This window comes from Akebia trifoliata, chromosome 3, assembly GCF_017979445.1.
Source record: "Akebia trifoliata isolate Shusen 1 chromosome 3, ASM1797944v1, whole genome shotgun sequence".
NCBI classification, from domain to species: domain Eukaryota; kingdom Viridiplantae; phylum Streptophyta; class Magnoliopsida; order Ranunculales; family Lardizabalaceae; genus Akebia; species Akebia trifoliata.
This window is the reverse complement of record NC_141377.1, coordinates 32,394,569-32,416,177: the sequence shown is the minus strand read 5'-3', so window position 1 is coordinate 32,416,177 and position 21,609 is coordinate 32,394,569. Positions and strand designations below refer to the sequence as shown.

At 33.7% G+C, this 21,609-nt stretch overlaps 1 protein-coding gene across 1 annotated transcript; it reads right to left on the bottom strand.

The window, feature by feature from the left end:
- Positions 1-11,015: 11,015 nt before the first annotated feature.
- Positions 11,016-14,568, bottom strand: LOC147406422 (esterase-like). Its single transcript, XM_086434456.1, has 5 exons — positions 14,231-14,568; positions 13,669-13,881; positions 13,346-13,515; positions 12,516-12,786; positions 11,016-11,681 (listed from the first exon to the last, which is right to left on the bottom strand). Exons 1-5 carry the CDS (start codon positions 14,469-14,471, stop codon positions 11,401-11,403), a joined length of 1,176 nt encoding a protein of 391 aa, XP_086290582.1. The 5' UTR covers positions 14,472-14,568; the 3' UTR covers positions 11,016-11,400.
- Between the last annotated feature and the right edge of the window lie 7,041 nt (positions 14,569-21,609).

The window sequence follows — 21,609 nt, the reverse complement described above, 5'->3', positions numbered from 1 at the left end:
CTCTCTCTGAAATTAGAAGCTCAAAACTCCCACTTTCTCTGTCATTTTCTCTTCTCTTCTTCTCATTCTCTTTATCTCTTTGAAATCCCTAAAAACTTGGGAGTTTTAACGATTCGTTCTTTATCAGTTTGAGTCCCGATTAGAGTTTCTATTGACCCTTTCGTTTAGAGGCTTGGTTCAGCCCCTGATTTCCAACCTGCTTCATGGTTGCTGTGGAAGTTTCCTTGATAAGGATCATCCCCTTCGTCAGGTATTTTGATTACATTTACTTGTGAGGTTCAAAATAAATAGAAAGGATGCAAAGAATAAGATGAGATTAACCACATTTTCACTGATTTGTTAATTTCTAATACTATCTGTTAACCACATACTTCGTGAAACATAACTGGTCTTATTGCCATTACATAAACTTTACTTTTAAATTTGTCACATAAATTTGATGTTTAGGAAATCTTACCTACAAAGCAAGGTCAACTTAGAGCATATCAATTTAGGTATTTTTTTTTTCATGGAGAAAGTTGTGTTGATCAGCTGGGGTAAGTCGTTAAGGTTTACTAGCAATTGGCATAGTTCATTTTATTTCTGCTCTTAGTTCACATTCTGCCGTCTCTTAATTGAGATTTTTCTAACATTATATCAAATTTTGGGGACTCCAACCAGAGAAGATATTAAATGCATGAATCCAAATAACACAAAGTTCAAATTTCCTCAAATCAAAGGTCACCCATGGCACAAGGTCCGGGCTACATCTGTCGGAGGGTTTATTTTCATTTGATCTATCTTGATATTGACTGCAATCATCTCATAAACCGTCGAAGAGAATATTAACCTTCAAGTTTTGATAGAGTGTTGTTGTCATGTTTATCTTCTGATAAAAATGTTAAGACTTTATCCTTCTGCGTGTGTAGACACCTCAATTTGAACGGGCCACTACTCGAAAGGGTCCAAAAATATCGATTTTCCAAATAAATTGGCCAACGGGCCTTAAGGGCCCAAGTCATTGAAAAGTGACATTTTGACCAAACCGAGGCCCCTAAGACCTCTCAATGGTTTAGGAGGCCCACCAAAAGGACTCGGCCTACCTTACGCTTTCCCAATATTCACCGCTCCGCTTCCAAAATAAAAAATTTCAAATTTTCGATAAAGTTTACCAACGGGCCTAAAAAGCCCGATTTTCCAACACGTGGCATCTCTATCAAACCAATGATTTCAAAAATTTTAAAAAAATAAATAAAATTAAAAAATGAGACTTGGGACGCCTACCACCTCCTATACCTTCCACCGCTCCATCTCCGAATCCAAAAAAAATCTAAACCCACCTAAGGCCCATAAACCCTCAATTCTTCAAAATCTATCTTCCTCATCTTAACCCTAACCTAAACCTAATCTCACACCACCTAAAATCTAAAACCAATCTACACCTTCAAAATCTATTCCAAAATAACCCTCAATCAATCCTAAAACCCAAAACCATTTCTAAAACCCAAACCCAACACTACAAAGCCCACAAATCATTAACCATATCCAATTCATTATCCAACCTACAACCCTAACCCATAAACCACTACCCACATCAACCAATCACTATTTTTATCATCAAAAGGTGACACATGTCATCACCCCATCTCACCTCCCTCATCCAACTACCCACCCCCATTAATTTTCTTTAAACCTCATCTACCCATCGCCTTTTCTCTCAAATCAACACATCTACCTACACCCCTAACCTATACCTCCCCTAATCTACCCTCATCATTCCCTACAAAACCCACATCTACAACCTAAACTTACACCCATCATCTCAAGTCAAACACTAAACCTCTCCCATCAACCTATCTCAACCCTTCATTCTCACCCACCCTCCCAAAATATCATCAACCACATCTTTAAATCCTTCATTCTCTTAAACCAAATACCATTTAATCACAACCACCATCTTAAACTCACCTCACCAAACACTCTACCCAAATGGGTTGGGTAGGATCCAAACCATTTGGGTCAAAACTCACCTATTTAACCCCCCTTTCCTAAATACCCCCCAATTTCTTCTAAATTACACCCACTTCTCTCTCAAACTCATAATCATTCTATCATCTTTCTTCACTTCACCCCATTATATCCCTAAAATAACTCCTCAACATCTATACATACCATCATCCTCTTCCCAAAAATGGCCCCAACTTTCACCACAAAAATTATCCCCCCAACTCTCACTACTAACCACTATTACTAATTCTCTCTCACTAATCATCCTCAAGTCTCACAAAAAAAAGAAATCATATACTACACTCATCTCTCTCATCTTCTCTTCTCTATTCCTTCAATCATACAAAAGTTGTATTTTCTTAAAATACTAAGGACTCAAGAAGACTCAAAAAAGAAAGAAGATACAAGGTGGGTGCAACAAAAATAACCCCCTTCTTTTCTACACCCTCTCATCCTCCTTCTTCTATCACCCATTTCCCCTTCATTTTATTTTTTAGGATGAATGGACCCCAAGGCTAAAGGTCTATAAGGGTCATTTCAATCAATGGAATGACCCTATGATCAAGCCGAAAATGAATCTCTACTAAGGGTACACATTATCAACATGTGGCACATCATTTTTATTATTGTATTTTTTATTAAAATGACCGAGTTGAGTTGAGGTTACCACTATTTAGTGGGAAGAAAAGGGTGTTTAACACCTTCCCTTTTCTCCAACCGAGCCATTTACCACGAATCTCAAGGTTCAATTAGTTCCTATCCATCGAGAGTCACTAAACGCCAAAAATGTCACTTTTCAAAAAATGCACATCGGATGACCATTCACCCACTTATAATATGAATGGTGGCGACTCCAAACCATTGTAGATGTTGTCGTCGTAATGACGAAATCACGTATCTACAGCGTGTATATGATCATGTATGTGTATGTGCACACATGTGAACATGTCTCTAGGTGATAGCGTGAGTGTTGGTGTCTCTTGTGGGTATGTGCATGCGTGTAAAAGTTAAAAAGGAAGGTTTGTGATAAGGACCTGATCTGGTAAGGATATCAATTTGGTTTTGGATCGGCAGGGAACCATTTATAATTTGGTTGGCGTGCTTGGTTTCGCATTAGTTGCTCAATTGAGATTATCTTCTTATTTATACGAACCCCCTTTTATTAAGATGTAAGTGCTTTAGAACCTTTCAGAGTTCCAATTTTCTTGTGTAAGTCCAGTGAAGAACCATGAACCCCTTCCCCCACCTCAATCCGTTCTCTTTATGTGCAATTCTGTAATCTTGGAATTTATATTATTTTGGCTGTAATAGTGATCATAGATAGATATGACTAATATGGGTCGTAGGCAAATATCAATTTGAACTACCAGTTACACAATATCATTTTATTTTAATTAATACCTTGATTGTTGTTGATGACGAACTGTGATTTAGACTTGAACTGAGTAAACTGTATCAATTGGACATCGAAGGAAAAAGGACTGGACTCACCCAAAGGTAAAGTGTTGCGTTTTGGTACGATGGTTAATGATGCCGTGGCAAAATTTGCACCGTTGGTGAAGTTTGATCCCACCGAATCAAGATAAGCACTTAAATAACGCAATCCAAAGCCCTCCGCTGAAATATCACACATATTAATTATTTGATCCAACGGTTATAATTGTCCCATTTCAAGAAAAGTCAAATTGATGGAGGAAATCAAATGATCAAATTGGATAACAAACTTGATAAAGTAAGGTTTTTTTAAATAGAAGTACAACAGTTAGATCTGTCGTGAAAGACGTCCTGTCAACACCTATCTGTTACCTACCTGAAAAATGTGTCTAAAAGCCAAAAGAACCCAAAAATTAGTTGAATCAAACCCGGCTTAGTTCAGTTTGATTACGATTTCTACGACCTATAACCAACTCGAACCCATAAAATACCTGACACTCGTATTCAATACCCATTACCCATTATCTGTTACCCGTACCCGATACTTGTAAAATATTTACAAATGTCTTATATAAATTATATATTCTATTTTTTATAAATTGATGTAGTAAGATTCATATATTTATAAGTTTGAACTTTAAAGTTAAACTTACCTACATGAATAAATTAAATTTTAAATTTTATTCTATGATTGAACCCATACTTGACTTGAACCTGTACCTGTAAAATACCCGAAAAATTAGGTTTGGCTAGGGTACGGTATGAGTACACCCTTTTAATCTTTACCCATATCCAATCCGTATAAAAAATTAATGGGTCGGTTTAGGTTTCATGTATACTCGACCCATTCCAAACAAATTAGGTTGGGTTTGGTTGTAAGTTCCTGAATATACAACGTTATGTAGGTCTATCAAACCTTCATCTATCGCATTTGATTAAAATATGTTTAAAATTTGAAGAAAATAATTAAAAAATATTTCACTAAACCATTTCGATCAAAGATTCCTGGTTCTGATTTCTAAATGTTTGACATCAACATGAAACAAAGTTTCGTGACTGTCATCTATTAATTCACCTGATAGTAAGTTTTGAATAATTTTATACCAATTTGAATGGTTTGACTAGTCCATTGAGATGACTTGTAAAAATTAATAATCCATCATTATCGATGGGGGCCAATCTTATGTTAGTCAATTATGTATAAATTTTCTAGGGAGCGTGGGAAACAAATGGTTCAATTAGGTTTATTTTCAAGATTCAGCCATAAACTCGATTTGGCTGATATTTTCAAAATACAAGACAAGTCAATGGGAATGACGGTTCTCATTCACCACCTAATCAGGTTGCCACTAAAATCAGAGTGACTCAACTAGTTCTTGGAGGAGTTTTAAAATCATAAGTTGAATCACATACTTTTTTCTTAGGGTCGGGATTAGTAGACTCAAGAAAAGGTCAACTCATATGTTCACATACAATGTGGACCATGTATACAAGAAATCTAAGTTGAGATGCATCTTAGAGATCCGTAACATATTCTTGGGATGCATTTTGTTATCCGTAACAAAAAAAAAATGAATGTTTGTCATAAGTTGCACACGTTTTGAAAAATATTTCATTTATGGATGTATTGAAGTGGCGTTAGGAAGAGTTGGTGTGACAATATACTCTTTCTTTTTTAATACTTGTATATATTTACTAAAATAACTCATATTTTTAGATAAAATACCTCCACTTACAGTTTATTTTGTAAATCCTTACGAAAATATTCTTGGAAATTAATATTTCCTCCCTCCCAACCATTTTCATGATATCCTTATAATATATTAAATGGTAAAAATATGTTATAGAATTAGATTATCTATTTAAATCATGTATAAATCCTAACTTTTGTAATATATGTGAGTTTGCACATATCACCTACTATATTATATATTTAAGAGAACTAAGAAAAGAAAAAAAAAAGTGTAAAAGAAGATAAATAAATATATATTGATACAATCGATAATAAGGTGTCCATCGCTATTTCTTCCCATAGGCATGCCGAAAAAGGTTTCCCCATAGGGCCATGGCATGGGAAAAAATGCAGCAGACAAGCCACCCATATCAGAATTTGAGTCACCAAAGTTGAAGATTGCAGAACAATAATGATTCGAAAGATACAAGTTATTGAGATTAAAGATGGAGGATATCATAGATGGAAAAACAAAAACAATAATAAATTTATGAAAGTTGCGAAAATCCATGATTGACAAATAAGAAGAAGAAATTTATTGAGAAAAAGAAGTACAAGGGTGAGGATTTATATCAGGAGAGTTCACGTTTTGGTCAATTTGAGATACCCATATGTTTCCAAATTGGTGACAGTCCCTTGACCTCAATCTTCTGTTGTCAACTAATTAAAAATGATCTAATAATCTTTTATCTTTCTTCCCAAATTAGTCTATGTAACCCCCCTTACAGTGATGGTGATGTGATGATTAATTTGGTGGTGGTGGTGAGAATAATGAGGATATTGATGTCATGTTTCTATTAGTTTCTAAGAGAAGACCAAGGTCAAGGTTAAGCATATCATCAGTTCATTATTTAAAAAAAAAAAAAAAAAAAAAGGTGGCATCTCAAATCTCACCAACAAGGAGAGTTCCTTCAAAATTCTGAAGCAAGCTTGTTGTTTCGAAGGTCATTTAGGTAACTATCCATTACTTGATAAGGCAAGAAAGAGGTCAAGGGGGCATCTCAACAATTTGAAAACATTGGGATATCTCGAATGTTCACTAAAACGTGAAAGGACCACGTTAAATGTTTCTCTTTCACGTTAATAATGGTTCTTGTCTTTTTAGATTTATTGTTTTTAGTTTCATTTGCAATGTTTTTCAATGTATGGTTGTAAATTTAGGCATGATTTTTTTTATGGATCTTATCTTTTTAGCAGTTAGTACTGTATTTTGTTTGATTTGCACATTTTTTCATGTATGGTTGTAAATGTAAGTATTTTTGGCTCTACTTGTTTACACCACAAAACACACACTACAACAGGGGCGCTTTACAACAGCGGATAATTTTATCCGTCACTATAGATACACTTTTTTGCAGCGGATAATTTTATCTGCCGCTATAGGGACATCGTTTGAACTCATTCACGTTTTGGTCAATTTGAGATACCCATATGTTTCCAAATTGGTGACAGTCCCTTGACCACAATCTCCTATTATCAACTAATTAAAAATGATTTAATAATCTTTTATCTTTATTCCCAAATTAGTCTATGTAACCCCCCTTACAGTGGTGGTGATGTGCTGATTAATTTGGTAGTGGTGGTGAGAATAATGAGGATATTGATGTCATGTTTCTATTAGTTCATAAGAGAAGACCAAGGTCAAGGTTAAGCATTCATCAGTTCGTTATTTAAAAAAAAAAAAAGGTGGCATCTCAAATCTCACCAACAAGGAGAGTTCCTTCAAAATTCTGAAGCAGGTTTGTCGTTTCGAAGGTCATTTAGGTAACTATCCATTACTTGATAAGACAAGAAAGAGATCACGGGGGCATCTCAACAATTTGAAAACATCGAGATATCTCGAATGTTCACTAAAACGTGAAAGGACCACGTTAAATGTTTCTCTTTCACGTTAATAACGGTTCTTGTCTTTTTAGATTTATTGTTTTTAGTTTCATTTGCAATGTTTTTCAATGTATGGTTGTAAATTTAGGCATGATTTTTTTTTTTATGGATCTTATCTTTTTAGGAGTTAGTACTATATTTTGTTTGATTTGCACATTTTTTTCATGTATGGTTATAAATGTAGGTATTTTTGGCTCTACTTGTTTACACCACAAAGCACAATAATAGAAAACGTTTCCAGTGTTTTGCGAGTTAGGCGTGCTTGGTTATACAAAGATGTGTGGGTCCCACCACAATCGAAGAAAAGAAAAACAAACCAAATTACCGTGAAGTTTTCTGGGATAAATTCTTCCACAAAACTTTACGTGTTTTATTTCATCCTCATCTCCAATTAGATGTTTTTCATCTCTCTTTCCGTCTCTCTCGTGGAGAAATTGAACTCCGCTACTTCCCTCCTTCTCATGGTTACGTTTTTTATTTCATCCTCATCTCCAATTAGATGTTTTTCATCTCTCTTTCCGTCTCTCTCGTGGAGAAATTGAACTCCGCTACTTCCCTCCTTCTCATGGAGAAATTGAACTACTATCTCTCTCTCTCTCTCTCTCTCTCTCTCTTCCTTTCTCTTTTCTCACACACACATGACAAAATTGTAACTTTACTCATCTCTCTCTCTCATGGAGAAAAAAATTAATCTCTCTTTCTTTCTCATGATGAAACCTATGCAAAGCTTCAACTCCTAATTACATCGGACACTATCTCTTAAAGATTTTGCCTCTCTCATAGGTCATCTTACGCAAATCACTTAATGGAGAAAACCCCTTACTTTTCGCCTCCCAATCTAATTTTGTCTTTTAGCCAAGATCATTACGGATTACTTTCAATCTCAACATCTTCTCAGATGTGGTTGGTTGGAAGAAACCCCTTGATTTTTCTTTAAAAGAATTGTTTTTTATTTAGATTTTCCTTTTTGAAAAAATGATATTAATCTGCAAGTTCATGCTTTGTTGGGGTGTTTCAATGCCTCTTGACAATCCTTATCAAAAAATTGAGCTCTTTGTAAATCCTACAATCTTTGAGATCATATAGTATATCAAGAGATGATAAGATTGATTATCTTTGACATTATTAATCTTGTCCAATTAATTCCCGAATCAACTTCATCAAGTTGTTTTTTTTAAGTACTTCTCAGTTTAAACAATATTTTAATTAAAATTAATATTTAAAAAAAATATAAATATATATTTGTATTTACTTTGTGCTTTTATGGATTAACCAAGCACCAGTAAAATATTGTGTGAGGTATTATCAAACACTCCATTCGTAAAAAAAGAAAAAAAAAAAAAAAAAACACAATTGTTCATAATTGTAAAATTTCATAAAAACAAATTTATACATTTACGAAATTTTCTGATGCAAACAAGCCAGATAATGTCCCTTATCCTTTTTGAATTATTGTATTTTGTTTTGAATCGTACATGTTTGCCACGTATGTTCACAAAGTTGGCCATATTTGTTTGCTTTGCAAAATCATGCAAACACAAAACTTTATGTTTATGGTGATTTGCGTCATTTTGCAAGTGTGATGTATGGTAGTAATAATCGGAAAGTCTTGCGAAACTTTCGGGGTGCTTGATTGTCAATAGAAAACCTAAACAAAATAAATCATATTTTTTTCTTTAAAAGAAAAAATCCATAATTTTTTATTAAAATATTAATGAGTTATAAAACAAATCCTAAATTTTACCTACATATTGATGTTGTATTGAGATCCCAAAAATATTTTGAGAGCAAACAAACCCAATTGGAATTTATCCTTTCAAGAAGATTAAATCAACTCACCTATATTATATATAGTTTGAAACAATATTATTTGATACTGTTAACTGATTTGCTGGGGAAAATCACAATCAATTTAGGGGTTTTTTTCATGTTAGATGGATTGATAGGTTAAAACAGTGAAAGGGTACATTTTGACGAAATTAAACCCACAGATGTCCTTGAGTAGTAGGTGTCGTGATTTTCATCCCAATCTACCTATATCCCTAAATGAAAACAATTTGTAAAAAAATCAAACATGTCTCATTTACATCCCTGATTGAGAGATATTTTTTTTTCGGTTCACAATCATGTAAGAAATGAATTGGGCGTCCGTTATGAGACACTACAAGATTTTTGAGTTCACAACCGTGTAAGAAATCAAATACTACAATTTGGGCAATTGTTAATAGGTAAACAAAATTTTATAACAAAGAGTTGAGAGTAGGTCTTTGCCCAAGCTTTGGTCTAAGCAAGAGAGAGATAAGAGGGAAGAAAGGAGAGATGGTTTATCTAAAGAGAGAAGATAAGGTTTACCCGAATGCTCTCGAACGATTGTGCCTTCCACAAAGAATTGTAGGACTTTTTTTACCGCAAAATATTGTGGAGATTTGGACAAATTTTTGTGGATGGGCCTACCACTTAATCAAATAACAAAACAACTAAAAAATGTAGAACTCTGGAATATTTTGTATTTCCGCCTTTCTTACGGGGTTTTGCATTGCAAGCAAGCAGGGCCGTTGTTCTTTTGGAATTTATTCTACTTAAGTAAGTGTGGGGTTGTCAATGGGTCGAGCTTCGTCCTATCCGATTTGGCCCAACTTGTAATGGATGGAGTTTTGGTTTAGAAACTAGGTTTGTTGGGGGGCCCAGCCTGCCTTCTTATTCATATATAAAATATTTCATACAAATATATCTATAATTTTTTTATATAAAAAAAGAAAACAACCCGAATTAAAATAGAAAACCCAGATGCATGCAGACCAGGACTAGGCCTGTTTGTGTAGACATATAAAATTTATAATCTAACCCGATTCAACCCAGCCTGGTTCGACCCATCAACACACCTAAGTTGGTGGCATGTGCAAACACACGATGTATCATGCCCCCTCCCCTCATTTCATTAATCACAAGCATCCTCTTTAGGGTTAAAGGGGTTAAAAAGCCGGATTACTCGTAAAACTCATCTTTAATTTTAGGTGGGTGAAAGTAGAAAGTGGGTGAGCCAAGTTAAAAAGGTGGGTGCAAATAGCCAATCCCTTTTTTTAAGTGATTGATGTACCAAAGGTACCCTATTCTTTCTACTTTTTAAGAGGGTAGAGGATTGCATAAATATAGTTTTATTATGTTACCTACAAAATTACCTTTATTGATATTTTAAATTATCAAAGGATCCTTATAATAATTTTTTAAGTAATTAAAAAAAAAATAATCACACATAAGTACTAATTTTTTTGTAATATATGCTTGTTTGCACATGCTTCCCATTAGTTTCTGATAAAAAAAATTACAACCTTGTATTTCCCCATATAATCATCAAATTGTGCTAGAGTGACCTCAATTCACACTTTGTTGATGTGGAGGTGCGCATATAAGTATAGATTCTTTTCACTCGTATCTCAATGAAAAACATCTATGGTTTAGTACCCAACTCCACGTCAACAAAGTGTGAATTGAAGTCAATCCAACATTATTCATAATCGTCAAATCTCTACGGCCTAGAAACCTTATTTTCTTATTTGATTTCATCTTGATTTCATTATCATGTGATTTTACAGTGACTACAATACAAATACATACCCAAACTACCCCTATGACTCCCAATTTGAATACAACAAATCCACTATTGGTACACAAAAACCAATCAAATTCAAGATATCTATCATAACAATTTTCATGAAACATTCTTCTTGTACTTAAAACCCTATTGGGTATTTTATTTATAAATATTTTATTATTTGATCAAATCAAAGGAAAGTTATTACAAAAGAAAACATAAAAGAAAATATTTGTAGGTAATTTAGTATGGTTGCCTATGTGTCATGGTCGCGTTATTTCAAAACAAGGTTGTGCGGTACAAGAGGTGCTAATCCAAAAGCAAGACTGTCAAAATAATAATAACACACAAATACATAGCTAGCAAGCAAGAGAATGGGAAAGCATGAGGCAAAGTCTGAAATCAACTTTGTTGATATATATGCAAATTATACGGTATAACATGTTACAAAAGCAAATAGGTGTGTTATAAGAACCTGGCAATCTATGACATGCAGGACTCCATGTAGTTTGGCATGAGGACTTGAAGTCAACGTAGGTGTAGGCCGGGGATTGAGATACTAGACACCATTCTTACAAAGAGTACGTTAAGTCTTTTCTAAGTTTCTAGAATGAAACATCAAAACTAGAGGCTGGTCATACTCCTTACTACTAAAATGTCATTAAGCTAACATATATGTCTTGGCACGGGATTGATATGGTTTTATATGTGAGTCTTACATATAGTATTACATGAGTGCTCCTAAGTGATTCCGGGTGAGCTACACCTAACTTTAGATGTCAGAATACATGGCCTTCACACTATGACATGCCATTCTCAATGAAAGGGGCGGATTGGAATATGTTCCATCAACAATTTGATGATAAATCCATTTGTTAGCGGCTTCAGTGTAGTGAACTCCATCCCAAGTGACTTGAGCCCATGGTCTTTTACAAGATCCCACCTTTACTTGGGTGCCGTTGACATTAATAGTTCCTCCACAACGGACTTGAGTGCTATAGTTATATTCCCCACCACCATAACCACAACACGCTGTAAGCGGATGTTCAAACCCTGTAGAACCAATTCTTTCATTATAAAAAAAAAGAGAGGAAGAAGCACAATTGTCAGCACTTGACTCGGCTCGACTCACTATTTCCTCTTACTTAATTCAGTCTTTCATCTAAATATAAAGGACCTATTTGGTAATGATGTCAACTTCTGAGACTATAGATTGTCGTAAATAGAAGTTGAGAAGTGTGTTTTTGTAATTTAAAGTTTAATTATCTTGTTGGAGAAATATCGTGTTTATATACTGAAGTTGGAATTTTTGTATGTTAAAAAAATAACTTTCAACCGATTTTTGTGAAAATGATCAAAATGCCATTATGTGTAGAATTGAATTAAGCATCATTTTATACTTTTGGGCCTCCTGTGGCAAACACTAAATTGTAAACTACTTACAATGAGTTTCATCAATAAAAATAATTTCTAAAAAAAAAAAATTTTATATAATAATGTAAAAATGTATTGTGTTATATACATATGCTAGGATTATAATTTACTAAAAATAATTTCCACTTTGATTCTATTAAAATGATTAGAATGCAATATATGTAGAATGGAGAATCATTAATTTATATGTTTGGGCCTCGAAACTATTTTTGGTGAGTTCCATTAAAAATTTAAAAATATATAACAAAAATTAAAAATTGATTAGTGTCGGATAGGATCTTAAAATGTTCACATGGTGAAACTTCCAACTTCCCCCAAAAACGTGAATCGTGGCTATAACTTGTTAATGAACTATTATTGTGTATCACCCCGAAAAAACACTTTCTAGAGCTAAAAACACAATTAGATTTCGCATCAACAAATGACACCAAAAGATTTGAGAAAATGACTTACCATACTTATTGGCCTGGCTTATGAGATTGTACTTGGCAGAGTAAATATCCACATATGTAATGGCAGCCGAGGGGAGTTCCTTTCTGAGTTGACTCACTGCCTCCTTCAATTTTCGATTGAAATATTGTGCAACTTCGTTATAAGCAATGGCACAGCCAGCCTTGTCAACCTTAGAATTGTTGCCAGATGCAAAAGTCAAAATGTACGGAAGGCAACCGATTGGGCCGGTATTGTGAATCCAAAATGATCGGCCTCCTTGTCTATACACAGACTACATGATCACATATGTCAACAACATTAGGAGTGTCAATCGGCTGAGTTTGTCAAGATGAGTTGGGTCGGGTTGTTTACAACCATATTTAATCATTTGGATCGGATCCTTATTAGAATCAGAATTCTCAATCATCTGGATCCAGAGTTATTGGGTCAATACAGATTGGATTTCAATTCTAAACCGATCCATTGACCACCATACCTAATCATCTAGATCCAGAGTTATCAAGTCAAATACAGGTTGGGTTTCAATTCTGAACCAGTCCATTTGACAAACATACTAAATCATCTAGATCGGGTCCTTATTAGAACCGGAATCCTTGATCATCTGGATCCATAGTTATTGGGTTGATTCAGATTGGGTTTCAATTCTGGACCGATCCATCGACAACCATACTTAATCATCTGGATCGAGTCCTTACTTGGCTGATCAAAATAACAACTAAAATTCTATAATAATAAAAAAAGAATAAAAATAAAAATGTGTATAGATGTAATGGTTATGTTCGTACCACTCGATTGAATAGATGTTAAAAATGGTATTTTCAAAGAGGTACCTTAATGATTGTAGAGAAATTGTTGACTATATCAGGGACAGAAGCGTTGACTTCCTGTACGGAAATGCCACTGAAGAATCCTTGCCCTAGATCATTCTGACCAATATCAAATGTATATAAAGCTTCATCGAAGTACTCCTTCTTTGGTAACAGATCTTTGAAGATTCCTCCTATAAAAAAAGATGATCAACAACATCAACCGTCAGATCTAAAAATCAATAATAGTGATCATAGATAGATATGACTAATATGGGTCGTAGGTAAATATCAATTTGAACTACCAGTTACACAATATCATTTTATTTTAATTAATTAATTAATACCTTGTTTGTTGATGACGAACTGTGATTCAGACTTGAACTGAGTAAACTGTCTCAATTGGTCATTTAAGGAAAAAGGACTGAAGCAACCCAAAGGTAAAGTGTTGCGTGTTGGTACGATGGTTGATCCTGCCGTGGCAAAATTTGCACCGTTGGTGAAGTTTGCCCCCACCGAATCAAGATAAGCACTTAAATAACGCAATCCAAAGCCTTCCGCTGAAACATCACACAGATTAATTATTTGATCCAACGGTTATAATTGTCCCACTTCAAGAAAAGTCAAATATTATATATAACCAAATAACTCGGTCAAGTAAGTTTATGTCTAATTTGGTACATTTTCCAACTTGATGAGACTACTGCGTTGCTTCCATCAAGTAATGGGGTTGAGAAACTTCAAAATCCAATTGAGTCGACTAGGCTGATTTTTCAATCAACAGAGTATTAAAACTATGGTTTACAGCATCTAGCTATATAGTAATCTAACACATTATATGATAATAGAGTACTATAGAGAGCCAACAAAATAAAAAAAGAGTATATATTTAATAAAAGAAATAAATACCTATGAAATCGATAATAAGGCGCCCGTCAGAATATCTTCCCACAGGCCTGTGGAAATAGGTCTTGCCATAAGGTGGACGAAGGGATCTGAATGCAGCAGACAAGCCGCCCGTATCAGAATTCGAGTCACCAAGGTTGAATATTGCTGGGAAATCGCAATTATTCAAAGCCAGGGCATGATTAAAGATGGATATCAAAGATAGATAAACAATAATAGCTTTAACAAATTCGCGAAAATCCATAATTGACAAAGAAGAAGAAAGAAAGAAATAATTTTTTTTATTGAGAAGATGAAGTATACATAAGGCCAGGGTAAGGATTTATATAGACTTTTTTGCCAAATTGTTGAACATTTTATGGTCAAATTTAATTGGGAGGGATTAGAGATTGTAGTTGTCTAACAAGACAAGTTACTTCAGTGAGAATTTTCAAGATAGTTGAGAATTTGAGTTTTGCAATTTATGAAAAAGAGTGTTCCTATCAAACACCGGCCAGTTTCCTATTTATAACGTACCAATCTTTCATCTAAATGATTTGATTGAATGTAGATAACTGTCTTTATCTTTTGAGTCCTGATAATATGACTCGCCAGCTGGCATACTCAATGTGCTCCTTGACATGGCAAGTTCGGGAATAATAGATCTGTACATCTCGAGATACACTTTTTATGGGGAAGTGCAATTGTGTATCCCAAGACATACAGATTTACAATTCCCAAACTTATCACATCATGGAGTTAATTGATTATGCCACCATGAGTGGTATTATCACGACTCTTTATCTTTGTCTTTATCTCCAAACTCAATAGTAAGTTGATTTGCCCATGTCATCTCATCTCAAGTGATATAGAACATATAACTAGGTTTATAATTATTTATTAATATTGTATAAATTCAGATAATTATAAATGAATATTTAAATTATAAAAAAATTAATTATTTTACCGAAAACAAAATACAATTGACACAATCAAGTTTTATCGACTCGGCTTATATTTTTAGAATATCATATGAGTTATATTGGATCTCAAACAAGTCGTCAATTTGAAGGACGATTCTTATTGAAAATTAACAATACCGAGGCAAAGTCATCTCAATCTCACATGATTTTTAAAATTAAAATCGTAATTGAAAGAGGAAGGAGGGAAATTTTTTTTTTTTTTTTTTTCTTCAGAGTTTCGTTCATGGAGCCTTAGGACCCTTTTTTTATTTGAAGAAAAAAGGAATTTTTTTAATCAAAATCTTGTAGGTATTTGAAATCTACTCCACTTTGTCCCTCTCTAGCAATCCCCTTTTCTCTTATTTCTTTCATTTCTTTCTAGGAATTCTTTTTTAGGTTTCCTAAGAAAAATCCTTGCAGAGTTTCTAACCTGATACCACATAATTATGAGTTGACTCAACTGAGTTTACAAGTTGAGTCAAAGATTTACAAAGTTGAATCATAAGTTGGTTCATCATGTCCACCTTTAAGTTGACTCAACTTCATCAAGTTTTGAGTTTACTCAAAAAGTTTTAAAGCTATGATTTAAAAGAAATTTACCAACTCATGAACCAAAGATCTTGTAATTACTATTGTAGCAATTTTTTCTTAACATGATAAGATAATAAGGACGAAATTGATATTTCATCAAATTAATATTAGATTCAGTGGCTCATTAAAAACACATAATCCCAAACATGTAACACGAAATCAACAATTGGAATATATACTAAAGATATGTAACTATCACAATATATAGAAATATTAACAGTTAAATTTCATATGGAGACCATTGGGATCATGTGTTTTTTCATAAGTTATTTTTCAAGAATCACACAAAACATGGAAAAAATCGAATGTACATGTTTTGATCCTAAGCATGCGCAATTTCTATGTTAAACGTATCAAGGAAGGAAAAAAGGAATCATGAAAATTGAAAGAAGATCTCTCACAAGTTTTAGACTTCTTTGCATATTCTACGTTCATAATTAGGAATCCATAGCAACCGGGTGACGGATTGTTGGATTATGCGAATGCAAAATGAAGTGTTTGGTATATCAGTATTTGAAACATAGAGGGAATTTCAAATATCCTCCAAAGTGTGTTTAAAATATTAAGAAAAAGGATGAGTTAAAGACTGATTTAGACATCCCCCCCCCCCCTCTCCCCCTCGTTCCACTCATCCTGATACTTGCTTTTTAGTAAATATTAACAATACCCACTTATATTTGACTTTGATGACATGCTCCCTAGACCTCAATCGTCTTACTAGATTGAGGGGGGAAAGACCTAAATGTCTTCATCTTCAACTTTTGGCCCAAACCCCTTGATTTTTCTTCCTAAAACCAATTATTTTCTATCTCTTAAATATCTATGGTATATTTTTCTAGTATATTTAACCTTCTATCTATTCATCATTTTCAACTTAGTATTTAATCCTTTGAAGAAAACCCTAGAGCTCACTATAAAAAATTTCACGTTTTCTTATTCCCCAAAAACATTGTTTTTATGATAACGAGGATTCTGGAGTTGTAGGTCGATTAGAAGGGACAAGGAAATTAGCCTATTAGAGCATTATATCTTGCTCAAATCCCTCAGGTACATGCAATACCTTGCATACCACACATACAAGGTAAGCAGGGATAAATCCTTGTGGGTAGATGGCCAATGATGGGGCTTGAACTCAAGACTTCTCCCTTTTTGGTGGTCCCAAAACTAACCATCTTCAACCTCTTTTATACCTTTAATCTATTCAATCTTTTACCTAATTCGTCGTTTTACACCTAGTTTTAACACATTCTAGAAAACCTCAAATTTTTCTATAAAAAATTCCATTTATTAAACTTCAACAAAATCTTTTCTTTCCATGAGATTTGAAGGTTGAAGTGGATAAAACCCTAAGGTTGAAGATGAGGGTAAAATTCACTTAAAGAGGTTGCAGATAATTGATTTTGAAAAGAGAAAGCAAAGCTTTTGTTAGTGGTTGAATAAGGGGGGATTTTTTTAGGGGATGAGCTATTTGTACCCATCTTTTTGTTCGACCATCCCACTTGACCTTTATTGTCTAATAAATAGTGAAATAACGATAATACCTTTTTTAAATTACTCATCACAAGTACTTAAAAAAGTTTTACTTTTCGTACTATAGGAAGTTACTAGAAATTTCATTGTTGTAGGATCATGTCTAATCCACCTGAAAGAACTCTGCAGAGACCTACAAAGTCCTTTTAGGTAGATTTAAAATTTTCAAACTCTAGATGGTATTGTTGATTGATATAAAGCACGCCTAATTGCTAAGGAATTTACATAGATTCTAAACAAAAAATTTGGTGTCACATTTATTCCTGTCGTTAAACTCTCCACTGTTCGACTTCTTATCTTTCTAGCTACGTGTAACTCCTGGCCACTTCACCAACTTTATGTGAAGAACACCTTTCTAAATGGTGATTTGATTGAGGTTATTTATATGGACCCTTTTTTAGATGGAGAGTATTCTGGGAAGGTATGTTGCCTTCTTAAATTTTTGGCCTGAAGCAGTCCCTGCGAACCTAGTTTTAACAGTTTTTTAGGTTATTTTATCTATGGAGTTTTTTAGATGTCACTTAGATCATACTTACTTTGTTCGTTGGGGAGTAGATGGTCATTGTAGCATTGTTTTGGTCTATGTGGATGACATTATTATGACTGGAGATTATGAACAGTGGATTGACATGATTAAAGTGCTATTGGGTTGTGTTTTAGGTTAAGGACTTGGGTCCACTCAAGTACTTTTCGGGAATAGAAGTAATCCGCTCTTGCTGTGGTATTTCACTATCTCAATGTAAATACACATTGAATCTTTTTCAGGACATTGGGATGTTTGGTTGTCGTCCTGCTTCCTATCTTATGGATCAGAATCAACATCTTAATGTTGACTCTGGTGATCTTTTATCGAGTCCTTCTTCTTATCAGAGACTTGTAGATCGTCTGATTTATCTAACTAACACTAGATCGGACTTGTCATTTGCGGTTAGTGTGATCAGTCAGTTAATGCATACTCTGCGTACTTCTCATCTTGATGTCATTTATTGTATCTTTCGTTAAGTCATGTCATGGTCTTAGGCTTTTCTACTCTTCCACTACTCAACCACATTTGTCTTGTTTTACAAATGCTAATTATGTTGGTTCTCTCACAAATACGAGATCTACCTCTATTTTTATATGTTTTATACTAATAATCTTATCTCGTGGAAAAGTAAGAAACAGAATGTGGTTTCTCGTTCTTCTACTAAAGCTGAATATCATGGTATAGCCCTTGGCACATGTACGCTAACTTGACTTCGATCTTTGTTGATAGAGTTGAGATTTCTTGTCTTTAATTCTTCTACTTTGCTTTGTGACAATAAGTCTGTTATCATGCTTGCTTCTGACTTAACCCTCCACGAAATAACTAAGCATATTGAGGTTAACATTCACTTTCCCAGGGAAAAAGTTCGATTTGGTGATCTTTAGACAGTCTTCATATATTTTTTAGATCAGCTTGTTGACATGCTTACGATGTCTGTTAGTTCATTTATCACTAATTCTTGCCTTGTCAAGCTGGGTTTAGTTGATATATTTGCCCCAACTTGAGGAGAAGTATTGAAAATAATATAGTTATTTTAACTCTAGTTATTATTTAGATTTAACTTTTATTTATTTTTTATTTGTAAAGGCATTTTTGTCTTTTGACTATTTTATTAATAGAAATTCCTGTCAAGCTCTCACAAAGAGACTTGACAATTATTCTTCTCTAATTCTTTTAACACTTCTATTGCATCTATTAGTAATTCTTCTGTTAATTATAATTAGAGTATGAAATACACTTTATCTTGCAAAGTATAACATGAATATAAAAGCATAGTAATAGAGACTAGTTTTTTTGAAGCTCTTTGTGAAAACTAGTGTGATCTATTATCCTGAAAGTCAGTAAATGTATTCCAAACCGAAGGTGAATTCTTGGCTAATGGTTGAGAAAAGTGTTTCCCCAGTGTAACTTGTGTTCCATTGCATTTTCCTTTGCTGTTTTCCATTCTTTTCCTTCTACATTTCCAATATGTTTATTGTTTTCCGCATCAGGGAAATTTTTTAGGGGCCATTTGTTGATACCGTTTCCTGCATGGTTTTAACAATAATTTCCCTATTTGGGGATTTGATCATCTAGATTTATTGTTATACAAAAAACAGAGTAATTCCAAAAAAAGCACGCGCAATGTGAAAAAAGCTCATATTTGACGGCCTTGAGCTGTCAAATTTCATAAAATTCGACGGACCAAGAGGTCGAATTGGTGTCGAATTTTTCATTGTCAAATTTTTTTTTCAACAGACTGAAACTGTCAAATTAATGAAAGATGAGAGAAATTCGACAGTTCTAAGCCGTCAAATCTGGGAACATTAAGAATTTGGACTGTCCTAGACTGTCAAAATTCAGTTTCTAAAATTCGTAAGCCTTGACTCGTCAATTTTTTCTGTCAAATTTTCCAGTTTTCACATGGTGACGACTCTAGTCGTAGCATGTGCATTGACTATAGAGCCCTCAACAAAGTCACAATAAAGAGCCAAATTTGATAGCCGACCTATTCGACTAACTGGGCGTAGGGCTCTTTGCTTAGCTAGTTATATGAACAACTATTACCTTCATGCAGTCGAGCTCAGAATCGATGTAATTGACCTTTTCTTCGTGTTGGGCCAATTCAGATTTGTATACCAATAGTTCTCAGTAAGCCATTTGGCCGACCTGATCCCGCTTAACCTGGGATAGATACCCCATCTCCTACTTTCGTATCTAACCTTTTCCCTTATTGAATTTCTTTTAATAAATATGGCCTGCATTACAAAAACTTTACAAACGTTTTAATGATGGTTTAGGCCGCACTAGTTTGTGGATTTGCGGTGGTACCAAGCAATGATACATTTCATATTATTGTGTGTTACGACAAAAAGAACATTTTAGATTTGTATTTATTCCTTTTCATATATAGTTGACTTGCATTGCATGTATGTGCTTATATTATTTTGGAAAGGTCAATAGACTGACTTATCATTCAATTAGTCTTTCTTTTTTGATAGGTAATTAAGGAAAGGTGTTTAGTGGGCATGACCAAACAATTATATGCCCTTCAAAATGGTCTTTCTTTGAAGTAAACCAATGTAATACTATAGTAAACTCTCTTTTATTAAAAGCCTTTCTCTCAAATGTTTCTCATTCTTGTATGAACCAAGATAATTAATCAACTCAATAAAAAAGAAGATGATTGATATACGTGGTAACCTGAAAACATGAAAATCCAACATTAGTCGTATTTGTTTTGACTGATGGTGTTTGTACTCATGGTGGTAGTTGATTGATTGCCATATGATAATGGTCAATATTTTGCAGGATCAAGGCTCAATGGAAACTTTGGGATTGGATTCATCACTTTCACAAGTGCAGGTCAGACCATAATAACCCCATTAATTTGTTATAATATAAAGGCACTTTAAAGCGCCTATGTTTCTTTTAATAATTTTGTTTAATCTTTTAATAAAAAAATTAGATGTATGCCTCATGTGCATGTAAAATAGGAGGGACAAGGGAATGAGATGGAAGGAGAGAAGGGGAGGGAAGTGGATGAGGAGGTTGGTTGGGTGGGGACATGACTAAAGAGGGACTTATAAGTTTTTTGTGTTACGAGTATGACTGAAGCTAAGACTATCTGGAGATGTGGAAACCAGTCTAGTTTTATTGTGCTGAAAGCTCATTTTATTGTCAAGCCTATTAATTTTAAATTATTTGAATATTTGTTTTGTAAATAAAAATATAGAGTTTTTATTGGCACCCCAATCGTTTATTGATTACACTACAAATTATATATAAAAAAAAATCATAAATAAAAGTTGGGGTGCCAATAGAAACTCTGTCAGTTTTTTGCTAAATTATTATCTATTTTTTTAGTTGAGGATTTTATATGTCCCTAATCATAATCGTAAACAACTACTAAAATTGTTTGAATGAGTGTTATAATGTTGAGATTATAATTTGAGCCAAACCTTTGTAATGTTTGAAGATTGAGTTTTAATCTTTAATTGAGGTGTGATTAATAATTTAAGAAATGAGGGTGTAATAATTAAAATTTGGGGTGCCAATAGTAGGTCTCTAATAATTTAAGAAATTGGGCTGTAATAATTCAATTTTTTTTTTTTCACAAAAGAAGTATTTTATCATAATTTTTTACATAGTTATCACAAAAAGTCAAATTGAAATAATATATATATTTTTTTCAACTCAAATAACAAATATAATTTTCCATGAAAATTTTCATGTGCTCAAATGATAGAAAATGATTTGCCCGACAAATCATTTGTCAAGTAATATTTTCTCTGCAATTAAACACGCCCTTAATT